Below are 23,913 nucleotides of genomic sequence, written 5' to 3'. Positions count from 1 at the left end.
ATGGAGAAAGCCAATGGGTGTGCTGTCTGTCCACCGCCATGGAAGGTGAGGGCGCTCTGCCTTCCCCTCCTAAAACAGTGCACTGGTACCTCTCACTCTGCCCGTCACGTTGTGTACGGCGGCCTGACCCCCCATGAACCTGCGACTTCCTCTTTCTCAGATTTCATGGCGATCGGGAGAGAGGGAAGACCACCGACGCACGCAAACTGTCCAGACACCTCAACACGACTGAAAGACATTTCTTGGGGTAATTAATCCACCGCTCTTGCGTTACTAGGTTACCGGGGTAGCGAATGATGCGTGCATAACGTGCACGTTGTGGATATCCACGTTTCCCGGTGTTCTTGTGCTACTGCATTTCAGATATTCACATTGTAGCGCCATTCGCTGATAGCGAATCGGACGAAAATGGGCTCCCCTGTACGCATCTCTCACACGCAGTAGTATATCTAGCAAGCACGCTAACTTGCTATGCTAACCATCCAACCGTAGATTGATATGCTTGATAAAATAAACAAGCCATCAGAAGGTTGAGAACTTAAAGTGTATTTTTGGGATGGTTACAGGGCGTTTTGTTTAATTGAAATATGATTCCTATCGATCAGAATAATTTGTTTTTCTGGCACGGTTAGCTGCCTAGTTAGCTAGTTAGCTAGCCAACTAACGAACATTAGCTAACGTTCGCTAACTAGCCAGATGCGATAACGGCCGTTATCAGTAGCCATCTAGATAGCTAGTTAACTAGTTAGCATAGCGTATTCTGCAGAGTTTTGAAACTTGTAGCTAGTTGTTCAATTTTGAAGGGATAGTGAAATGTAGTTAGGCCTAAACTTTGGCAGCCACATGTGGTAATGGTTTTGACTTGCGAAACACTGTATTCAATACTTTGTATCAATGATGTCAAAACTGCCATTGTTTCCATAAACCGCACTGTCGATTACTTTGTGATGGATTTCAAGATTTTTTATGCATATTCATTGCTACTTTTTACATATACGTACGTATTGGAATGTTGTCCCAACTTTTTAAACTTTGATGATTGTGATTCTTTGTAGCTAAGTGTCATTTAGTAGAGAATTATAGCTAACATTGTTCTCTGTTGGTGTCCAGTTTGTAGGCCTAGCCAAACTTGTACACATCACATTTACATTTTAGTAATTTAGCAGACATTCTTATCCAAAGTGAATTACAGGGACAATTAGGGTTATGTGCCTTGCTCAAGGGCACATCGGCATATTTCACCTAATCAGCTCAGCTCAGGAATTTGAACCAGCAACCATTCAGTTACTGGCCCAACCTCCTAAACCACTAGGTTACCACACACACATATATATATATATATATATATATATGTATATATGTATGTATGTATGTATGCCTACTTTATAAATTGTTAGACACCAGTCTTCATCAATCAGGGATCTAGGCCTAGCTACTGTTCAACAAACACTTTCTGTTATAAGGCCTCACATCTTTCTGCCAAACAACCCAAGGTACCCCATGTTTAGCACTCACATTTTTATATTGCTTAGGCCTAGACTAGTAGTGAGTGACTGATATGTTATTGAATTTAAGTTTGTTTGTTTGAGAAGGTGTGAGTGAAGAAGACCCTCTGATAATAACAAACTGTTTTGTCTCTGCTTGACAGTGAGATCTGAACAGACGTTGTGAGTTGCAGACAGAACAGACACTGAGTGGATTCTCCTGCTGGTAAGTCTGCCACTATGGTTATTCGTCTTTCCGTTTACGGCCTTGGTCAAATACACCATTCCTTTGTCTGTCCTGATTAGGTAATCATTGGCTAAATCTCCTACTGAACACTTCTATCACTCGATAAAGGGCTTAGGGGCCAAGTGTTCGGTTTGAGATTCTGCCAGGATTTCACACTATTGGATAGGTGAAAGTAAGGGTTAAACTACATAGCTTTCACCAATCCAGTCATGTCAGAGCAGGTATAACCATTTGGAAGAGAAGAAGAATGTATGCATTTTCAAAGTACTGAAACAAGCCCTAGGTAAACCACAGAGGAAGCAGAAGGAAGAGTACACACTCACCAATACCACACTACATAGGCATGTGTTTGTCAGTTCCTTTAGTCATGGTTTCATTCATTTTCGTAATGTTATACATCACAAGTGTAGACACATGTATGCTACATTATTTTGTGTAAGAACATAGGCCTATCATCTGTTTAGTAGACGCCTCATCCTTAGGACCCTGTGTTATTGTAACGGCTTTAGCCTGCTAGGACTTTAAAGCACATTTCTACAACTAACCCGTTGAGGGTCCTATCCTGCAGCAGTAACTATCCCTTCCTCCCTGTCTCTCAAATTCAATTTCTGTCTAACTTTATTGGCACAAAAGGAGAAATCCAAGTGGCAGAAGAAATGCATTACAGCAGACATGACGAGTAGTCAAGTCTTTCACATTCTAACAGGTAACACCAACTCTGTCTCTCTTTCTCACTCTCTGCAGGTGTTGCTCAGTGGGTAGTAGTGGTTTCTCGTGCTGGTGTCCTGTTGAAGAGCCTCCTTAGTGCTCTGTGCTGTTGTCTTGCTGTGTCCTGGGTTAGGACTGCCAGCCTATGGCTCTAATGGACAAGCACAAAGTCAAGCGGCAGAGACTTGACCGCATCTGTGAGGGTAAGGAGCCTTGAGAGACAGACAAAGTCATACGTCTTACACACATTCAGGGTATTTGAATATTATGATTTCACAACTCGTTATAGTCATATTGCTACACCAACATCACACATTCATAATACAACGTGTTTCTTTACAGTGCGCATACTGTGCTATCAGAACTTCCTCCAGGCATGTCTTGATTGGGCTCAACGATGTGTGTGGTCTTTTAGAAAAATGATACCTGAAATTGGTTGAATGTATTGTCACATGCCTATGACTATAATCGCTGGCACTTGGTTTACATCAGCTGCTGATATGGGAAGTCTGTTATTAATGATTAGCCTATTGGTGTGAACAGTGGCAGGTAGGTTAGTGAAGGCATGGGTTTGGGACAGTTGGAGAGAGAGAGCACAATGCCCTTATCGCACTTCCTGTTCCTGTCTGTGGGGATTTCAAGGGGGGTTAGTGGGTGGCCAAGCTGGTGTGTCTGAGCTGTGAGCCACAAGAAACTATGCCAAGGCAAGGTACAAATGATGACGATCTGTGACAGGCTAGAATAAATGACTGGTTACATTAGGCTACATCATGATCAAGGTTTCTTTTGATAAAGACAGAAATTAACCGAAAAGTAGGAATGGGCATTTGAAATGATTTGAAATGATTTGAAATGAATAATATCCAGATCTTTTGGGGAGATATCCTAATAGTCGAAATACATGTTTGAAAGATTTTCAATGGAGACTTGCTCGTGTGACTGGGGAGAGAGATGGTGTGCTGAGCTCTGCTTGTTTCAGCAGATGCAGAAAAGGAGCTTTGATTAGGAATCTCCCACTTCACTTGCTACACGTGCATCCTCTGACTGTAGCGCTGCTATGATTACACATGCATCCTCTGACTGTAGCGCTGCTATGATTACACATGCATCCTCCGACTGTAGCGCTGCTATGATTACACATGCATCCTCTGACTGTAGCGCTGCTATGATTACACATGCATCCTCTGACTGTAGCGCTGCTATGATTACACATGCAGCCTCTGACTGTAGCGCTGCTATGATTACACATGCAGCCTCTGACTGTAGCGCTGCTATGATTACACATGCATCCTCTGACTGTAGCGCTGCTATGATTACACATGCAGCCTCTGACTGTAGCGCTGCTATGATTACACATGCAGCCTCTGACTGTAGCGCTGCTATGATTACACATGCAGCCTCTGACTGTAGCGCTGCTATGATTACACATGCATCCTCTGACTAGCGCTGCTATGATTACACATGCATCCTCTGACTGTAGCGCTGCTATGATTACACATGCATCCTCTGACTAGCGCTGCTATGATTACACATGCAGCCTCAGACTGTAGCGCTGCTATGATTACACATGCAGCCTCAGACTGTAGCGCTGCTATGATTACACATGCAGCCTCAGACTGTCGCGCTGCTATGATTACACATGCAGCCTCTGACTGTAGCGCTGCTATGATTACACATGCAGCCTCTGACTGTAGCGCTGCTATGATTACACATGCATCCTCTGACTGTAGCGCTGTTATGATTACACATGCATCCTCTGACTGTAGCGCTGCTATGATTACACATGCAGCCTCTGACTGTAGCGCTGCTATGATTACACATGCATCCTCTGACTGTAGCGCTGCTATGATTACACATGCAGCCTCTGACTGTAGCGCTGCTATGATTACACATGCATCCTCTGACTGTAGCGCTGCTATGATTACACATGCAGCCTCTGACTATAGCGCTGCTATGATTACACATATAGCCTCTGACTGTAGCGCTGCTATGATTACACATGCAGCCTCTGACTAGCGCTGCTATGATTACACATGCATCCTCTGACTGTAGCGCTGCTATGATTACACATGCATCCTCTGACTGTAGCGCTGCTATGATTACACATGCAGCCTCTGACTGAAGCGCTGCTATGATTACACATGCAGCCTCTGACTGTAGCGCTGCTATGATTACACATGCAGCATCTCTGACTGTAGCGCTGCTATGATTACACATGCAGCCTCTGACTGTAGCGCTGCTATGATTACACATGCAGCCTCTGACTGTAGCGCTGCTATGATTACACATGCAGCCTCTCTGACTGTAGCGCTGCTATGATTACACATGCATCCTCTGACTGTAGCGCTGCTATGATTACACATGCAGCCTCTGACTGTAGCGCTGCTATGATTACACATGCATCCTCTGACTGTAGCGCTGCTATGATTACACATGCAGCCTCTGACTGTAGCGCTGCTATGATTACACATGCAGCCTCTCTGACTGTAGCGCTGCTATGATTACACATGCAGCCTCTGACTGTAGCGCTGCTATGATTACACATGCAGCCTCTCTGACTGTAGCGCTGCTATGATTACACATGCATCCTCTGACTGTAGCGCTGCTATGATTACACATGCAGCCTCTGACTGTAGCGCTGCTATGATTACACATGCAGCCTCTGACTGTAGTGCTGCTATGATTACACATGCAGCCTCTCTGACTGTAGCGCTGCTATGATTACACATGCAGCCTCAGGCTGTAGCGCTGCTATGATTACACATGCAGCCTCTGACTGTAGTGCTGCTATGATTACACATGCAGCCTCTCTGACTGTAGCGCTGCTATGATTACACATGCATCCTCTGACTGTAGCGCTGCTATGATTACACATGCAGCCTCTGACTGTAGCGCTGCTATGATTACACATGCAGCCTCTGACTGTAGCGCTGCTATGATTACACATGCAGCCTCTGACTGTAGCACTGCTATGATTACACATGCATCCTCTGACTAGTGCTGCTATGATTACACATGCAGCCTCTGACTGTAGCGCTGCTATGATTACACATGCAGCCTCTGACTGTAGCGCTGCTATGATTACACATGCAGCCTCTGACTGTAGCGCTGCTATGATTACACATGCATCCTCTGACTGTAGCGCTGCTATGATTACACATGCATCCTCTGACTGTAGCGCTGCTATGATTACACATGCAGCCTCTGACTGTAGCGCTGCTATGATTACACATGCAGCCTCTGACTGTAGCGCTGCTATGATTACACATGCAGCCTCTGACTGTAGCCCTGCTATGATTACACATGCATCCTCTGACTGTAGCGCTGCTATGATTACACATGCATCCTCTGACTGTAGCGCTGCTATTATTACACATGCATCCTCTGACTGTAGCGCTGCTATGATTACACATGCAGCCTCTGACTGTAGCGCTGCTATGATTACACATGCAGCCTCTGACTGTAGCACTGCTATGATTACACATGCAGCCTCTGACTGTAGCGCTGCTATGATTACACATGCATCCTCTGACTAGCGCTGCTATGATTACACATGCAACCTCTGACTAGCGCTGCTATGATTACACATGCATCCTCTGACTGTAGCGCTGCTATGATTACACATGCAGCCTCTGACTAGCGCTGCTATGATTACACATGCAGCCTCTGACTGTAGCGCTGCTATGATTACACATGCATCCTCTGACTAGTGCTGCTATGATTACACATGCAGCCTCTGACTGTAGCGCTGCTATGATTACACATGCAGCCTCTGACTGTAGCGCTGCTATGATTACACATGCAGCCTCTGACTGTAGCGCTGCTATGATTGCACATGCATCCTCTGACTGTAGCGCTGCTATGATTACACATGCAGCCTCTGACTGTAGCGCTGCTATGATTACACATGCATCCTCTGACTGTAGCGCTGCTATGATTCACCGACAATAACAACAAGCTACACGTGTAAAACGTGTGCTGGCTACCGGTGCGTTTTTATGTTTTTATTGGGGGCACTCATAAAAACTGTGATAAAGGTGTTGTTTTATTGAGATGTCAAATGTAATAGCCTACAATGATAGACCATGTAGCAATGTCTCAAATACTTGTATTACATTTTAGACAAAGCCTTTTCATTGGTAAAATAGCCATATATTTATATATTTTTTAATGAATACTCTCACAAGTAATCGAATACTAACGCCTGTTCAGATTTTTAAATATTTTAATAACCGTGCCCATCCCTACCGTAAAGGTAGCATGGTGTTATTGTTATTTAATATAGTATTATTTTTTTTAAATGGCATTATAAGTCATGCCAAGCCTAATTTGTAGTGTATACAAAAACAGACAAAAAGTCTCATTAAAGATGGTCCAGTTACCTTATTAAATTTTGGACATATTTGGCTTCTTTCTGGTTTGTACTGTTTATATTGTTGTACAAGGCTAAATAAAACGGTGCAAAATGCAGCTCTTGGGTGATGATAAAATGGAGGGAGTTGTCTGGAAGAGTCAGGTCCCCTGAGAGGAGTGAGAGGAGCAGGGTGAAGGGTCGTGGCTACAGGAAAACAGGCCAGCTGTCTCTTTAAAAAACAACAACAGCCTAACCGCCCCCAGCCCAGTCGCTGCCTGGCTATGCTAATGAAGTTAGTGCTGGTTGGCTGGCCCTCAATAGAGCTGCCCGTGATTGGAGCTGGGCGGTGGGGGAGGGACTGGGTGTGGATGACAGTAGGGTCCTAACCATCCAAGAACATTCTGACAGAGAGAGAGAGAGAGAGAGAGAGAGAGAGAGAGAGAGAGAAAGAACGAACGATAGATAGATAGATAGATAGAGAGCGAGGTGAGAGAGAGAGGAAGACAGGCTGGTTAACTTCATAATGCAAGGTTAGGCTCCGTGTGTGTGTCGTAAAATGTGTGTGTGAAGGAGAGCTTGAAGATATGGGCTTGGGTGTGGTGTTGCCAACGAGTGTGTGTGTGTGTGCTGTTTCCTTTTTGCTTGGCGCGTCCTTGTAGCTGTTAAAGGAATTGAGCAACTGTGTGTCTGGCTGAAGGTAGGGTGGAGCAGCGCTACATTATTACCCTGCCCCTCCCTCTGCCCCTCCCCCTCACCTCTCCCTCACTCTGCTCTCTCACACTCCTCAAACCACAGGCAGAGGGAGGGAGAGAATGAATGAAGCGCTGACTGAATTGCATTGTGTGCTCGGCCATGCTTGTGCTCCATAGGCCTTGAGTGTATGCAAGGGTACTTTACGTGTGTGTGTGTTCTTGTTAACCAGTCATTGTGGATCCATTGTAATATCCAGCATGTGGACATTAAGAAATGTAACCTTAATTTAACTAGGTCAGTTAAGAACAAATTATTTTTTACAATGATGCCTACCGAGGAACAGTGGGTTAACTTCCTTGTTCAGGGGCAGATCGACAGATTTTTACCATGTCAGCTCGGGGATTGCATCCACCAACACTCTAACCACTAGGCTACCTGCCGCCCCTCTAACCACTAGGCTACCTGCCGCCCGTCTAACCACTAGGCTACCTGCCGCCCCTCTAACCACTAGGCTACCTGCCGCCCCTCTAACCACTAGGCTACCTGCCGCCCCTCTAACCACTAGGCTACCTGCCGCCCGTCTAACCACTATGCTACCTGCCGCCCCTCTAACCACTAGGCTACCTGCCGCCCCTCTAACCACTAGGCTACCTGCCGCCCCTCTAACCACTAGGCTACCTGCCGCCCCTCTAACCACTAGGCTACCTGCCGCCCCTCTAACCACTAGGTTACCTGCCGCCCCTCTAACCACTAGGCTACCTGCCGCCCCTCTAACCACTAGGCTACCTGCCGCCCGTCTAACCACTATGCTACCTGCCGCCCCTCTAACCACTAGGCTACCTGCCGCCCCTCTAACCACTAGGCTACCTGCCGCCCGTCTAACCACTAGGCTACCTGCCGACCCTCTAACCACTAGGCTACCTGCTCTAACCACTAGGCTACCTGCTCTAACCACTAGGCTACCTGCTCTAACCACTAGGCTACCTGCCGACCCTCTAACCGCTAGGCTACCTGCTCTAACCACTAGGCTACCTGCTCTAACCACTAGGCTACCTGCCGACCCTCTAACCGCTAGGCTACCTGCCGACCCTCTAACCACTAGGCTACCTGCTCTAACCACTAGGCTACCTGCGGACCCTCTAACCGCTAGGCTACCTGCTCTAACCGCTAGGCTACCTGCTCTAACCGCTAGGCTACCTGCTCTAACCGCTAGGCTACCTGCTCTAACCACTAGGCTACCTGCTCTAACCACTAGGCTACCTGCTCTAACCACTAGGCTACCATAAAGGAAAATGCTTGATGTTTTTTAATGAGATGCAGATTCACGTTGTTATTAAGCCTCCTCAGCTAGACCCAGTTACATATTAGGGGGACGTGTGTGTGTTTGTGTGTGTGTTGGGAAATACTCCGACATCACAGGAAGCGTCCACAAATATTTGTCTTCCACCAGACCCCCCCTCACTATGGCACAGAGTGTTTGTTTTGGGCATGTCTGTCTGTGTGTCGGCCTTTGCATGGGTCCTTCCCTCTGTCCGCGTGAATGCTCCAGTGAGACACACGCCCCCCCCAGACCATACACCTGTCATGCAGGGCAGAGAGTGTGTACGCACGTGTGTGGTGTGGATAGGGGGTGGTTCTGGTCTAGGGGCCAGGGGTGTGTACGCACGTGTGTGGTGTGGATAGGGGGTGGTTCTGGTCTAGGGGCCAGGGGTGTGTACGCACGTGTGTGGTGTGGATAGGGGGTGGTTCTGGTCTAGGGGCCAGGAGTGTGTACGCACGTGTGTGGTGTGGATAGGGGGTGGTTCTGGTCTAGGGGCCAGGGGTGTGTACGCACGTGTGTGGTGTGGATAGGGGGTGGTTCTGGTCTAGGGGCCAGGGGTGTGTACGCACGTGTGTGGTGTGGATAGGGGGTGGTTCTGGTCTAGGGGCCAGGGGTGTGTACGCACGTGTGTGGTGTGGATAGGGGGTGGTTCTGGTCTAGGGTCAGGGGTGTGTACGCACGTGTGTGGTGTGGATAGGGGGTGGTTCTGGTCTAGGGGCCAGGGGTGTGTATGCACGTGTGTGGTGTGGATAGGGGGTGGTTCTGGTCTAGGGGCCAGGGGTGTGTACGCACGTGTGGTGTGGCTAGGGGGTGGTTCTGGTCTAGGGGCCTGGGGTGTGTACGCACGTGTGTGGTGTGGATAGGGGGTGGTTCTGGTCTAGGGGCCAGGGGTGTGTACGCACGTGTGGTGTGGCTAGGGGGTGGTTCTGGTCTAGGGGCCTGGGGTGTGTACGCACGTGTGTGGTGTGGATAGGGGGTGGTTCTGGTCTAGGGGCCAGGGGTGTGTTTGTGTGTTACACTTTTCTGGGAGAGAGAAGGGCAGTTCATAATCAGTTCAGAGAGATGGAGAGGCAGAGAGAGCTAAGACTAGTGATGATGTTAGCTGCCAGATTTCTCCCGTGGCCTTTACCAGATGTTAGGCTTGTGTTTGTCTGGCTTTGTCACATTCTGGCCACGAAGTGTTAATTTATTATTGAATATTTCCGTGCAGATGTAATTGCAGTAATGAATGGTGGTAGACGTACGCAGGATCACGCTGGACAAAAAGTCTGCGTTAATGGCGTGTGTGTACGGAACAGGAGTCACACTCGCCCTCCTCTCCACCCCTTGCTGGCACTGCAGCCAGCCAGATCCGCAAGCATCGTCATCCTCTACTCTGGATGGGGACAGGGGTGGTGTGTGTGTGTGTGTGTGTGTGTGTGTGTGTGTGTGTGTGTGTGTGTGTGTGTGTGTGTGTGTGTGTGTGTGTGTGTGTGTGTGTGTGTGTGTGTGTGTGTGTGTGTGTCATCATAGTGGGTGTGAGTGCATGGGCTTGGGGAGTTGAATGTATTGAGCTTGTAACAGTGTCCTCTTGAAGCCTCTATCTCTTTGGGATCTCAGATGCTCTCTTTGTAGCAGATTCAGTTCCATTATTATTATTATTATTACGTAACCATAGCAGCACACATACTGCTCAGTGCTCCCTCAGAGTGCTGGTGGTGACAAGACCCTGGCTATTTGTAGGGAGTACCGGAGATGTGGAGGGCGTTATGGGACTGACTTTGAGAGAAGTTGGACTTGTAGTAGTAGTCATGTTGGTGGTCAGACTCGTTATACAGGTTGACTCTGGCTGGCCCCAGCACTGATGATGCCAGTGGCTATTGTCATGCCTGGTTGAGTTTGAAGGGACATTAATGGTGTGTGTTTTAATGGTCAGGGCAGTGGTGTGTTCAGGTTTAGAGCAGTGACTCATATTGCCCTTGTGCAGACTCCAGAAAGATTGTTGAATCACTAAGTTCAGTGGACCGTCACATCTGGAAGAAAATGCTGCGGCGTTCTGTGTTTTCACTGTCACATATTCCCAAAGGAAGTCATTTTGTCTGGGCAAACAACCAACTCAAAATAGAGTGTTGCATGCTGCAACCAACCTAGCCAGCCATTGGAACCAAATCGGCATGTGAGAAGAATACAACATTTAGTGATGTTTCATAAAGCCAAATCATGGGTAACTGTCCTGTCTCCCCTGGCAGGCATCCGCCCCCCCATCCTGAACGGGCCCATGCACCCCCGGCCCCTGGTGGCCCTGCTGGACGGGCGTGACTGCACCATAGAGATGCCCATCCTGAAAGACGTGGCCACTGTGGCCTTCTGTGATGCCCAGTCCACCCAGGAGATCCATGAGAAGGTAGACACACACACACAGACACAGACATGGGACAAACACGTACGTACACACACACGCATGATAATATACTTGGTGTAAGCTTCCTGTTCATGTGGCTATAAGCAGCAGTTTCTGATGGAAAAAAAGAAACAGTTCTTCAAGACTACTTCCTGACTGCCAGCCATATGTTTAGTATCGATGAACTTTCCCTTAAAGACCGCGCCACTGTCCGCCCCACGGCCGGTGTTTTTGTTTTGTTGACGATGCAGCGCTGGGGAAGCGTTGTGCATCATGGAACTACATCTGCTGCTGTTCTATAGCACGTGAAATTATGTCTGGGGGACAACTGTGTTGGATGTTGGCAGTAACTTCTTTGTTGTAATATGGCAAACGGACGTGGCTGTTTCACCATGAAGGATTCCAGCTTTACAGGGCTGTAGTAACAGCTCTGTTTTCACCTGGACAACCAGCAGTATAGCTGTGTTAACTCTGTAGGTGTTGAACCAGGCTGTATTAATGTGTGTTAACTCTGTAGGTGTTGAACCAGGCTGTATTAATGTGTGTTAACTCTCTAGGTGTTGAACCAGGCTGTATTAATGTGTGTTAACTCTGTAGGTGTTGAACCAGGCTGTATTAATGTGTGTTAACTCTGTAGGTGTTGAACCAGGCTGTATTGATGTGTGTTAACTCTGTAGGTGTTGAACCAGGCTGTATTAATGTGTGTTAACTCTGTAGGTGTTGAACCAGGCTGTATTAATGTGTGTTAACTCTGTAGGTGTTGAACCAGGCTGTATTAATGTGTGTTGACTCTGTAGGTGTTGAACCAGGCTGTATTAATGTGTGTTAACTCTGTAGGTGTTGAACCAGGCTGTATTAATGTGTGTTAACTCTGTAGGTGTTGAACCAGGCTGTATTAATGTGTGTTGACTCTGTAGGTGTTGAACCAGGCTGTATTAATGTGTGTTAACTCTGTAGGTGTTGAACCAGGCTGTATTAATGTGTGTTAACTCTGTAGGTGTTGAACCAGGCTGTATTAATGTGTGTTAACCCTCTGTAGGTGTTGAACCAGGCTGTATTAATGTGTGTTAACTCTGTAGGTGTTGAACCAGGCTGTATTAATGTGTGTTAACTCTGTAGGTGTTGAACCAGGCTGTATTAATGTGTGTTAACTCTCTAGGTGTTGAACCAGGCTGTATTAATGTGTGTTAACTCTGTAGGTGTTGAACCAGGCTGTATTAATGTGTGTTAACTCTCTAGGTGTTGAACCAGGCTGTATTAATGTGTGTTAACTCTGTAGGTGTTGAACCAGGCTGTATTAATGTGTGTTAACCCTCTAGGTGTTGAACCAGGCTGTATTAATGTGTGTTAACCCTCTAGGTGTTGAACCAGGCTGTATTAATGTGTGTTAACTCTGTAGGTGTTGAACCAGGCTGTATTAATGTGTGTTAACTCTGTAGGTGTTGAACCAGGCTGTATTAATGTGTGTTGACTCTGTAGGTGTTGAACCAGGCTGTATTAATGTGTGTTAACTCTGTAGGTGTTGAACCAGGCTGTATTAATGTGTGTTGACTATCTAGGTGTTGAACCAGGCTGTATTAATGTGTGTTAACTCTGTAGGTGTTGAACCAGGCTGTATTAATGTGTGTTAACTCTGTAGGTGTTGAACCAGGCTGTATTAATGTGTGTTAACTCTCTAGGTGTTGAACCAGGCTGTATTAATGTGTGTTAACTCTGTAGGTGTTGAACCAGGCTGTATTAATGTGTGTTAACTCTGTAGGTGTTGAACCAGGCTGTTAACTCTGTAGGTGTTGAACCAGGCTGTATTAATGTGTGTTAACTCTGTAGGTGTTGAACCAGGCTGTATTAATGTGTGTTAACTCTGTAGGTGTTGAACCAGGCTGTATTAATGTGTGTTAACTCTGTAGGTGTTGAACCAGGCTGTATTAATGTGTGTTAACTCTGTAGGTGTTGAACCAGGCTGTATTAATGTGTGTTAACTCTCTAGGTGTTGAACCAGGCTGTATTAATGTGTGTTAACTCTGTAGGTGTTGAACCAGGCTGTATTAATGTGTGTTAACTCTGTAGGTGTTGAACCAGGCTGTATTAATGTGTGTTAACTCTGTAGGTGTTGAACCAGGCTGTATTAATGTGTGTTAACTCTGTAGGTGTTGAACCAGGCTGTATTAATGTGTGTTAACTCTCTAGGTGTTGAACCAGGCTGTATTAATGTGTGTTAACTCTCTAGGTGTTGAACCAGGCTGTATTAATGTGTGTTAACTCTCTAGGTGTTGAACCAGGCTGTATTAATGTGTGTTAACTCTCTAGGTGTTGAACCAGGCTGTATTAATGTGTGTTAACTCTGTAGGTGTTGAACCAGGCTGTATTAATGTGTGTTAACTCTGTAGGTGTTGAACCAGGCTGTATTAATGTGTGTTAACTCTGTAGGTGTTGAACCAGGCTGTATTAATGTGTGTTAACTCTCTAGGTGTTGAACCAGGCTGTATTAATGTGTGTTAACTCTGTAGGTGTTGAACCAGGCTGTATTAATGTGTGTTAACTCTCTAGGTGTTGAACCAGGCTGTATTAATGTGTGTTAACTCTCTAGGTGTTGAACCAGGCTGTATTAATGTGTGTTAACTCTGTAGGTGTTGAACCAGGCTGTATTAATGTGTGTTAACTCTGTAGGTGTTGAACCAGGCTGTATTAATGTGTGTTAACTCTGTAGGTGTTGAACCAGGCTGTATTAATGTGTGTTGACTCTGTAGGTGTTGAACCAGGCTGTATTAATGTGTGTTAACTCTCTAGGTGTTGAACCAGGCTGTATTAATGTGTGTTAACTCTGTAGGTGTTGAACCAGGCTGTATTAATGTGTGTTAACTCTCTAGGTGTTGAACCAGGCTGTATTAATGTGTGTTAACTCTGTAGGTGTTGAACCAGGCTGTATTAATGTGTGTTAACTCTCTAGGTGTTGAACCAGGCTGTATTAATGTGTGTTAACTCTGTAGGTGTTGAACCAGGCTGTATTAATGTGTGTTAACTCTCTAGGTGTTGAACCAGGCTGTATTAATGTGTGTTAACTCTCTAGGTGTTGAACGAGGCGGTGGGGGCTCTGCTCTACCACACCATCACTCTCTCTAGAGACGACCTGGACAAGTTCAAAGGCCTCCGAGTCATCGTCAGGATCGGCAGCGGCTATGACAACGTCGACATCAAAGCCGCAGCTGAGCTGGGTGAGTCACGTACGGATGCACACACAGTATGCAGACAAACAGGTACACACGGATAAGTATTACACATCAACAGATACACAGACCACCACTTCTCTGGCCTTAGGCCTTCGCTATGTTCTGCCAATAGTGTACCTACTTCAGCCTTTACAACCTATTTCCCCCCCCCCCCCCCCAGGCATCGCGGTGTGTAACGTGCCGGCGTCGTCGGTGGAGGAGACGGCTGACACATCCTTGTGTCTGATCCTAAACCTGTACCGTCGGGTCACCTGGATGCACCAGGCCCTGAGGGAGGGCACCAGGGCCTCCAGCGTGGAGCAGATCAGGGAGGTAGCCGGCGACGCTGCCCGCATCCGGGGGGAGACGCTGGGCATCATCGGCCTTGGTAAGTGGGTGTATTGGGGGCAGGATATGTACGTTTATGGAGTTAGGAGGTCATGTAGAATGGGCAGATTTGGAGCAGCTGAATTTGGTCTAAGACTGGCCCTTTTTTTTTTATCAACAATAGGGTCTGCCAGAGGCCCTGGAATTTGCTTTGGGTGCCTAAATTCCCCCACCAAAATACTCTAGGGAAAACAATTGTTAACCCTGTGTTGCCCTCTCTCTACAGGTCGTGTGGGCCAGGCGGTGGCTCTGCGGGCCAAGGCGTTTGGTTTCGGGGTGATCTTCTACGACCCATACCTGCCTGATGGTGTGGAGCGCTCCCTTGGCCTGCAGAGGATGGCTACCCTCCAGGACCTGCTCATCCACTCTGACTGTGTCTCTCTACACTGCAGCCTCAACGAACACAACCACCACCTCATCAATGACTTCACCATCAAACAGGTTTTTTTATTTATTTCACCTTTATTTAACCAGGTAGGCAAGTTGAGAACACCTTTATTTAACCAGGTAGGCAAGTTGAGAACAAGTTCTCATTTACAACTGTGACCTGGCCAAGATAAAGCAAAGCAGTTCGACACATACAACGACACAGAGTTACACATGGAGTAAAACAAACATACAGTCAATAATACAGTATAAACAAGTCTATATACGATGTGAGCAAATGAGGTGAGATAAGGGAGGTAAAGGCAAAAAGGCCATGGTGGCAAAGTAAATACAATATAGCAAGTAAAACACTGGAATGGTAGATTTGCAGTGGAAGAATGTGCAAAGTAGAAATAAAAATAATGGGGTGTAAAGGAGCAAAATAAATAAATAAATAAAATACAGTAGGGAAAGAGGTAGTTGTTTGGGCTAAATTATAGGTGGGCTATGTACAGGTGCAGTAATCTGTGAGCTGCTCTGACAGTTGGTGCTTAAAGCTAGTGAGGGAGATAAGTGTTTCCAGTTTCAGAGATTTTTGTAGTTCGTTCCAGTCATTGGCAGCAGAGAACTGGAAGGAGAGGCGGCCAAAGAAAGAATTGGTTTTGGGGGTGACTAGAGAGATATACCTGCTGGAGCGTGTGCTACAGGTGGGAGATGCAATGGTGACCAGCGAGCTGAGATAAGGGGGGACTTTACCTAGCAGGGTCTTGTAGATGACATGGAGCCAGTGGGTTTGGCGACGAGTATGAAGCGAGGGCCAGCCAACGAGAGCGTACAGGTCGCAATGGTGGGTAGTATATGGGGCTTTGGTGACAAAACGGATTGCACTGTGATAGACTGCACCCAATTTGTTGAGTGGGGTATTGGAGGCTATTTTGTAAATGACATCGCCAAAGTCGAGGATTGGTAGGATGGTCAGTTTTACAAGGGTATGTTTGGCAGCATGAGTGAAGGATGCTTTGTTGCGAAATAGGAAGCCAATTCTAGATTTAACTTTGGATTGGAGATGTTTGATGTGGGTCTGGAAGGAGAGTTTACAGTCTAACCAGACACCTAAGTATTTGTAGTTGTCCACGTATTCTAAGTCAGAGCCGTCCAGAGTAGTAATGTTGGACAGGCGGGTAGGTACAGGTAGCGATCGGTTGAAGAGCATGCATTTAGTTTTACTTGTATTTAAGAGCAATTGGAGGCCACGGAAGGAGAGTTGTATGGCATTGAAGCTTGCCTGGAGGGTTGTTAACACAGTGTCCAAAGAAGGGCCAGAAGTATACAGAATGGTGTCGTCTGCGTAGAGGTGGATCAGAGACTCACCAGCAGCAAGAGCGACATCATTGATGTATACAGAGAAGAGAGTCGGTCCAAGAATTGAGCCCTGTGGCACCCCCATAGAGACTGCCAGAGGTCCGGACAGCAGACCCTCCGATTTGACACTGAACTCTATCAGAGAAGTAGTTGGTGAACCAGGCGAGGCAATCATTTGAGAAACCAAGGCTGTCGAGTCTGCCGATGAGGATGTGGTGATTGATAGGGTCGAAAGCCTTGGCCAGATCAATGAATACGGCTGCACAGTAATGTTTCTTATCGATGGCGGTTAAGATATCATTTAGGACCTTGAGTGTGGCTGAGGTGCACCCATGACCAGCTCTGAAACCAGATTGCATAGCAGAGAAGGTATGGTGAGATTCGAAATGGTCGGTAATCTGTTTGTTGACTTGGCTTTCGAAGACCTTAGAAAGGCATGGTAGGATAGATATAGGTCTGTAGCAGTTTGGGTCAAGAGTGTCACCCCCTTTGAAGAGGGGGATGACCGCAGCTGCTTTCCAATCTTTGGGAATCTCAGACGACACGAAAGAGAGGTTGAACAGGCTAGTAATAGGGGTGGCAACAATTTTGGCAGATAATTTTAGAAAGAAAGGGTCCAGATTGTCTAGGTATGCACAGGGCTCTAAAGGAAAAACTGTTATTTGGAAACACTGGTGCTCCCACTTAGGTTAGGAGCACCCTATTCTATTTAGGAGCACCCTGTTTTATTTAGGAGCACCCTATTCTATTTAGGAGCACCCTATTCTATTTAGGAGCACCCTGTTCTATTTAGGAGCACCCTGTTTTATTTAGGAGCACCCTATTCTATTTAGGAGCACCCTATTCTATTTAGGAGCACCCTATTCTATTTAGGAGCACCCTATTCTATTTAGGAGCACCCTATTCTATTTAGGAGCACCCTATTCTATTTAGGAGCACCCTATTCTATTTAGGAGCACCCTATTCTATTTAGGAGCACCCTATTCTATTTAGGAGCACCCTATTCTATTTAGGAGCACCCTGTTCTATTTAGGAGCACCCTGTTTTATTTAGGAGCACCCTGTTCTATTTAGGAGCACCCTGTTCTATTTAAGAGCACCCTGTTCTATTTAGGAGCACCCTGTTCTATTTAGGATCACCCTATTCTATTTAGGAGCAGCAGAAAATGTTTGAATTGATTGTGATACTGCCTGTATTGTGCCTATATGAGTAGTATCTACTGTTGAAGCACATATTATGCCCTAGAAACTATGTAATACTGTAAAGATATTAGTTTGTTATAGAAGCTCAAATGTTGATACTGTCATTGAAATTACAAAGTAATTTGTAGCCACCAAAGAAAATAGTTGCCCTTTAGTTGAAACTATGTTAACTACTTTGAAGAATCTTAAATATAAAATATATACAAATTTGCAGACTACATGATTCCATATTTGTTATTTCATAGTTTTGATGTTTTCACTATTATTGTACAATGTATAGATGGTAACATAAAGAAAAACCCTTGAATGAGTATGTGTCCAAACCTTTGACTGGTGCTGTATATTCATGACGTAGTACAGCCACTGTTAACATCAGGTGTATTAACTTCGATTACAATAGCAACATAGGACTTTGGAAATGTCTATAATTGCTTGATAATGGAATTACAATATTCAAATATCTTTTAAGTAGTTGCTTTCTCAGATCTGTTTTCAAATTGTTTTAAAAAGTAGTAATTTTGTAGGATCTATATTCAAATGGTTTTTAAAAAGTAGTAGTTTTGTGGGATGTGTATTGAAATAGTAACTATATGTTCTGCAGAAAAAGGTGACTTTGCACAAAGTATAGTTGAAGTCTTGTCCTTATACTGGTGCAGTGAGTTTGGTGAGTGTGTATTACTTTAACACTGTGTGTGTGGTCCCTCTGAAGATGCGTCAGGGAGCGTTCCTGGTGAACTCTGCGCGGGGGGGTCTGGTGGATGAGAAGGCTCTGGCTCAGGCCCTGAAGGAAGGACGTATACGAGGAGCCGCGCTGGACGTCCACGAGACAGAGCCCTTCAGGTACACCCACGCACTGGCTGTTCAGTCGTTCCTCTCTAACCTTGACTCTCCCTCTTTCTTTCCTAAGGCTGTCCCCAACTAAAAAAAATCCTGGTATACCAAGAGTTGTCTGTTCTTTCGGCCACATGTTTTAACGTATAGTTTTCCATATATAAATTGCCGGGCTCAGACTTGCTGTTTAAAAAGAAAAGACAGCGATTGACTGTGACTTGCACCCATCATCTCTCTCCCTGCTGCAGTCAACAGCACAGTGTTTATCTCACTGTTCGTGTTGCTGAAGCTGCCACATAATTACAGCCATATCTGAGTGAAAGGTTATGGGAACAAAATCCCTCATTTGTTTATGAAATACATTCCCTATTCCCTCAACCCTTGTTCTCTTTATGTGACACATGTATGCATCACATGCACGTGACCAATAGGGCCTGACCTATAGCATATCATAACCAATTTATTGATGTGATTATAACAAACTTCGAACACCATAACAGCAAAATGCAAAGGATGTGGCAAACTTGAAGTGGGAGAATGTTTACTGGTTGCTCAGGAGGTAAAGAGGAAGTCAGATGTGTGGAATAAATGTGACTAGTTGTGGAAAATACTAGAGATCAAGAAAAAGAAGGTATGGAGAAAGCGCTGTGTGCCAAACAGCTGCTGATAGATTAAAGTATTTCTGACCGTTTGGAACATTATAAACAACACTAAATACATTATAAGTGTACCAGAGAGTTTACTGTCCCCTTGGGGAAATTTTGTTGCAGTGTCATGTACACGTTTAAAATGGCGTTTAAATACAAAACAAGTTGGCAATACAACTTTCATAACAGTTACAAACCAATAAAAAAAGGTGTCTAGCCTGCTGGGTCGATAGGAACATTAGCCCGAGCCATTTAGGAGGGATATCACACCTGCCACAAATGATTGTTTTATTTATTAAACCTTTAACCAGGCAAGTCGGTTAAGAACAAATTATTATTTTACAATGATGGTCTACCCCAGCCAAACTCTACCCTAACCGGGACGACGCTGTGCCGCCTTATGGGACTCCCGATCACAGCCGAGATCAAGAAAAAAGGAGCATTATTATTATAAATATAATTTTCCAGACAACTTGGAACACTGTAAACAACAGTAAATAAACACAATAGCATAGACGCTGTGCTCACTATAAAGTGTAAAGCCTTTATTACAGCAAGGCAAAGATTAAAACATGTTGTACTTGACTTGTCTACGCTTGAAGCTTGGTGCTCACGCAATCAGTAGGATATTAAACAGGCAACAGTAGCAGGAGCTGTCTTATTTCTGTAGATATATATGGATGATTTATAAAGCCAGACACATTTAACAGTTAGGCCATTGATTGTAGACATAATTAAGTTGGGGTTTCTGCTATCTTCACTATTCTTTGACAATAAGGCAAGGGCTGTTTTCTCATCTCCTCATTCTTCTGATATCTCAACACCAATATGGTGGTTAACTTGGCTATTATGCACATAGCAACATGGTCTAGAAATGTTGCCAATTCAACAGCGCACTGATGTGTTTCAGAACTGTGGACAGCAACCACTATCCAACGTATTAGAACACATTTGTAGTAAAATAATATAATTTTTATTTGTGTTACGCCATTGTTCTTATGTAATATAATCATATACAATTTCAGTAGCACGTCTTAGTGATGGACTGTACCATCCCCACAGCCTCCACCATGGATCAGTCCACTCAGACAGGGGTCTTGTACACCATGATATATATATATATATAATGCTACTGGTCGACTGAAGAAATCTCGGTCGACCAACATCATATTGACCAAACAATAGACCCGTTGACTAAATGGTGTCAGCCCTACTAACCCCCCCCCCCCGTTGTAGTTTCTCACAGGGCCCTCTGAAAGATGCTCCCAACCTCATCTGTACCCCCCACACCTCCTGGTACAGTGAGCAGGCCTCCATCGAGGCCAGAGAGGAGGCAGCCAGGGAGGTGCGCCGTGCCATCACTGGTAAAACCAAGCCCTAACACTCAATCCTAATTTTGGATTATTCGTTTCCTGGTTATACATTGGTTATTAAATCATTTCAGTGGTTTTACATAGCTTGAATATGGCTGCATGTTTTGAGGTTCTGAAGTGGTGTGGTGTTCTGATATCTTAGGTCCACTCTAACCCCTTGACCCCATCTGTCTGTCCCGTTTCTCTCTATGTCTGTCCCCCGTCTGTATGTCTGTCCCCCCGTCTGTATGTCTGTCCCCCGTCTGTATGTCTGTCCCCCCCGTCTGTATGTCTGTCCCCCCGTCTGTATGTCTGTCCCACCCGTCTGTATGTCTGTCCCACCCGTCTGTATGTCTGTCCCACCCGTCTGTATGTCTGTCCCCCCCGTCTGTATGTCTGTCCCCCCCGTCTGTATGTCTGTCCCCCCCGTCTGTATGTCTGTCCAACCCGTCTGTATGTCTGTCCCCCCCGTCTGTATGTCTGTCCCACCCGTCTGTATGTCTGTCCCACCCGTCTGTATGTCTGTCCCCCCCGTCTGTATGTCTGTCCACCCCCGTCTGTATGTCTGTCCCCCCCGTCTGTATGTCTGTCCCACCCGTCTGTATGTCTGTCCCCCGCGTCTGTATGTCTGTCCCACCCGTCTGTATGTCTGTCCCACCCGTCTGTACGTCTGTCCCCCCGTCTGTACGTCTGTCCCCCCGTCTGTATGTCTGTCTGTATGTCTGTTCCCCCCGTCTGTATGTCTGTCCCACCCGTCTGTATGTCTGTCCCACCCGTCTGTATGTCTGTCCCCCCGTCTGTATGTCTGTCCCCCCGTCTGTATGTCTGTCCCCCGTCTGTATGTCTGTCTGTATGTCTGTCCCCCCCGTCTGTATGTCTGTCCCCCCCGTCTGTATGTCTGTCCCCCCCGTCTGTATGTCTGTCCCCCGTCTGTATGTCTGTCTGTATGTCTGTCCCCCCCGTCTGTATGTCTGTCCCCCCCGTCTGTATGTCTGTCCCCCTGTCTGTATGTCTGTCCCCCCCGTCTGTATGTCTGTCCCCCCCGTCTGTATGTCTGTCCCCCCGTCTGTATGTCTGTCCCACCCGTCTGTATGTCTGTCCCCCCCGTCTGTATGTCTGTCCCCCCCGTCTGTATGTCTGTCCCCCCCGTCTGTATGTCTGTCCCCCCGTCTGTATGTCTGTCCCCCCGTCTGTATGTCTGTCTGTATGTCTGTCCCCCCCGTCTGTATGTCTGTCCCACCCGTCTGTATGTCTGTCCCACCCGTCTGTATGTCTGTCCCCCCCGTCTGTATGTCTGTCCCCCCCGTCTGTATGTCTGTCCCCCCCGTCTGTATGTCTGTCCCACCCGTCTGTATGTCTGTCCCCCCCGTCTGTATGTCTGTCCCCCCCGTCTGTATGTCTGTCCCCCCGTCTGTATGTCTGTCCCCCCCGTCTGTATGTCTGTCCCCCCCGTCTGTATGTCTGTCCCACCCGTCTGTATGTCTGTCCCACCCGTCTGTATGTCTGTCCCCCCCGTCTGTATGTCTGTCCCCCCGTCTGTATGTCTGTCCCCCCCATCTGTATGTCTGTCCCCCCCGTCTGTATGTCTGTCCCACCCGTCTGTATGTCTGTCCCACCCGTCTGTATGTCTGTCCCACCCGTCTGTATGTCTGTCCCACCCGTCTGTATGTCTGTCCCACCCGTCTGTATGTCTGTCCCACCCGTCTGTATGTCTGTCCCCCCGTCTGTATGTCTGTCCCACCGTCTGTATGTCTGTCCCACCGTCTGTATGTCTGTCCCCCCGTCTGTATGTCTGTCCCCCCGTCTGTCTGTATGTCTGTCCCCCCCGTCTGTATGTCTGTCCCACCGTCTGTATATCTGTCCCCCCGTCTGTATGTCTGTCCCACCGTCTGTATGTCTGTCCCCCCGTCTGTATGTCTGTCCCACCCGTCTGTATGTCTGTCCCACCCGTCTGTATGTCTGTCTGTGTTCTGTTAGGTCGTATTCCAGACAGTCTGAAGAACTGTGTGAATAAGGAGTATCTGATGGCAGCGTCACAGTGGCCCAGTATGGAGGTTGCGACAGTCCACCCCGAACTCAACATAGCCTCAGCATACAGGTGAGACCCCCAGCGGTTAAGGTGAGCATGGGAGAGGAGGCCAACCAAGTCAGGAAGTGTCAGGATTATTTCATCAATTATCAATTGTATCTGAATATTCTATAGCATGTTGACCTCCTGATATACAAATCCACTCTCTCGCTCTCTCCATCTCGCTCTCTCCTCCATCTCTCTCTCTCCTCCATCTCTCTCTCTCCCCCATCTCTCTCTCCTCCATCTCTCTCTCTCCTCCATCTCTCTCTCTCCTCCATCTCTCTCTCTCCCCCATCTCTCTCTCTCCCCCGTCTCTCGCTCTCTCCCCCATCTCTCTCTCTCTCCTCCATCTCTCTCTCTCCCCATCTCTCTCTCTCTCCCCCGTCTCTCTCTCCCCCGTCTGTCTCTCGCTCTCTCCTCCATCTCTCTCTCTCCCCCGTCTCTCTCTCTCTCCCCCGTCTCTCTGTCCCCTGTCTCTCGCTCTCTCCTCCATCTCTCTCTCTCAGGTTTCCTGCAGGTCTGATAAGCGTGGCAGCAGGAGGTTTGACAGGGGCAGGTGCAGGGGTAGAGGCTCTGGCCCTGGCTCACGCCATCGCCCCTGTGTCCCATCCCCCCCACGCCCCATCGCCAGGGCAACCCAGCAAGGCTGAGGCAGACAGAGACATCTCCTCTGACCAATAGCACCCCAACATTCCTCCATCACCCCTGGAAACCAACAACCCACCCCCTCCCACCATTTCATCATTACCACCAACCCTCCTCACCGACCTCAGGCAGATTTACACTGGGGTCCCGGTTTGATCCGGTTTCAGCTGGATCCTTCAAAACACAGTACCAGTCCAGGAGTGACCCGCCCGTCCACAACATGCCCCCTCTCCCCCCCGGAACCCCTTCCTCGGACCTCCCTCAACCCCTCCCCCTTACCTCCATATCCCTCCACACCAACACACCTTCAGCAATAACTCTCTTCTCAAGGATTCAATAATTGGATTGGTATATTTCTTGAGTTGTATTTTTATTTTTTATTTTTTTGGTGAAAGCAATGATTTTTTTGCTGTTGATCTGTTATGATTGTAGGTGTTTTTGTTTTGAGTAGCATCTCTGCAGTGAGGCTGGACCGTGAGGCTAGCTGTTTTCTCCCTGGTTGTTCTGATCAGTGAGAGAGGTTTGGCCCATCTCGCTCTCTCTCTCTCGCTCTCTCTCTGACGTCTCTCTCGCTCTCTGACATCTCTCTCTGACGTCTCTCTCGCTCTCTGACATCTCTCTCTCTGACGTCTCTCTCGCTCTCTGACATCTCTCTCT

At 46.9% G+C, this 23,913-nt stretch overlaps 1 protein-coding gene across 3 annotated transcripts; it reads left to right on the top strand.

Moving 5' to 3' along the window:
- The first annotated feature begins 105 nt into the window (after positions 1-105).
- On the top strand, positions 106-23,913 carry LOC139391139 (C-terminal-binding protein 2). Of its 3 annotated transcripts, none has more exons than XM_071138694.1 (11): positions 106-247; positions 1,649-1,710; positions 2,476-2,642; positions 11,036-11,190; positions 14,255-14,399; positions 14,575-14,781; positions 15,007-15,221; positions 18,420-18,550; positions 20,425-20,552; positions 22,518-22,638; positions 23,118-23,517. In XM_071138694.1, the coding sequence occupies exons 3-11, from the start codon at positions 2,585-2,587 to the stop codon at positions 23,290-23,292; spliced, it is 1,335 nt and encodes a 444-aa protein (XP_070994795.1). In that variant the 5' UTR covers positions 106-247; positions 1,649-1,710; positions 2,476-2,584; the 3' UTR covers positions 23,293-23,517. The 3 variants fall into 3 exon arrangements, with proteins under 3 accessions (XP_070994795.1, XP_070994797.1, XP_070994796.1); XM_071138696.1 differs by having other exon boundaries at positions 22,518-22,659; positions 23,118-23,306; XM_071138695.1 differs by lacking the exons at positions 106-247; positions 1,649-1,710; positions 2,476-2,642 and adding an exon at positions 7,222-7,323 and having other exon boundaries at positions 23,118-23,913.

This window comes from Oncorhynchus clarkii, chromosome 31 (genome assembly GCF_045791955.1).
Source record: "Oncorhynchus clarkii lewisi isolate Uvic-CL-2024 chromosome 31, UVic_Ocla_1.0, whole genome shotgun sequence".
Taxonomy (NCBI): domain Eukaryota; kingdom Metazoa; phylum Chordata; class Actinopteri; order Salmoniformes; family Salmonidae; genus Oncorhynchus; species Oncorhynchus clarkii.
This window is presented reverse-complemented; position numbering and strand designations above follow the sequence as displayed.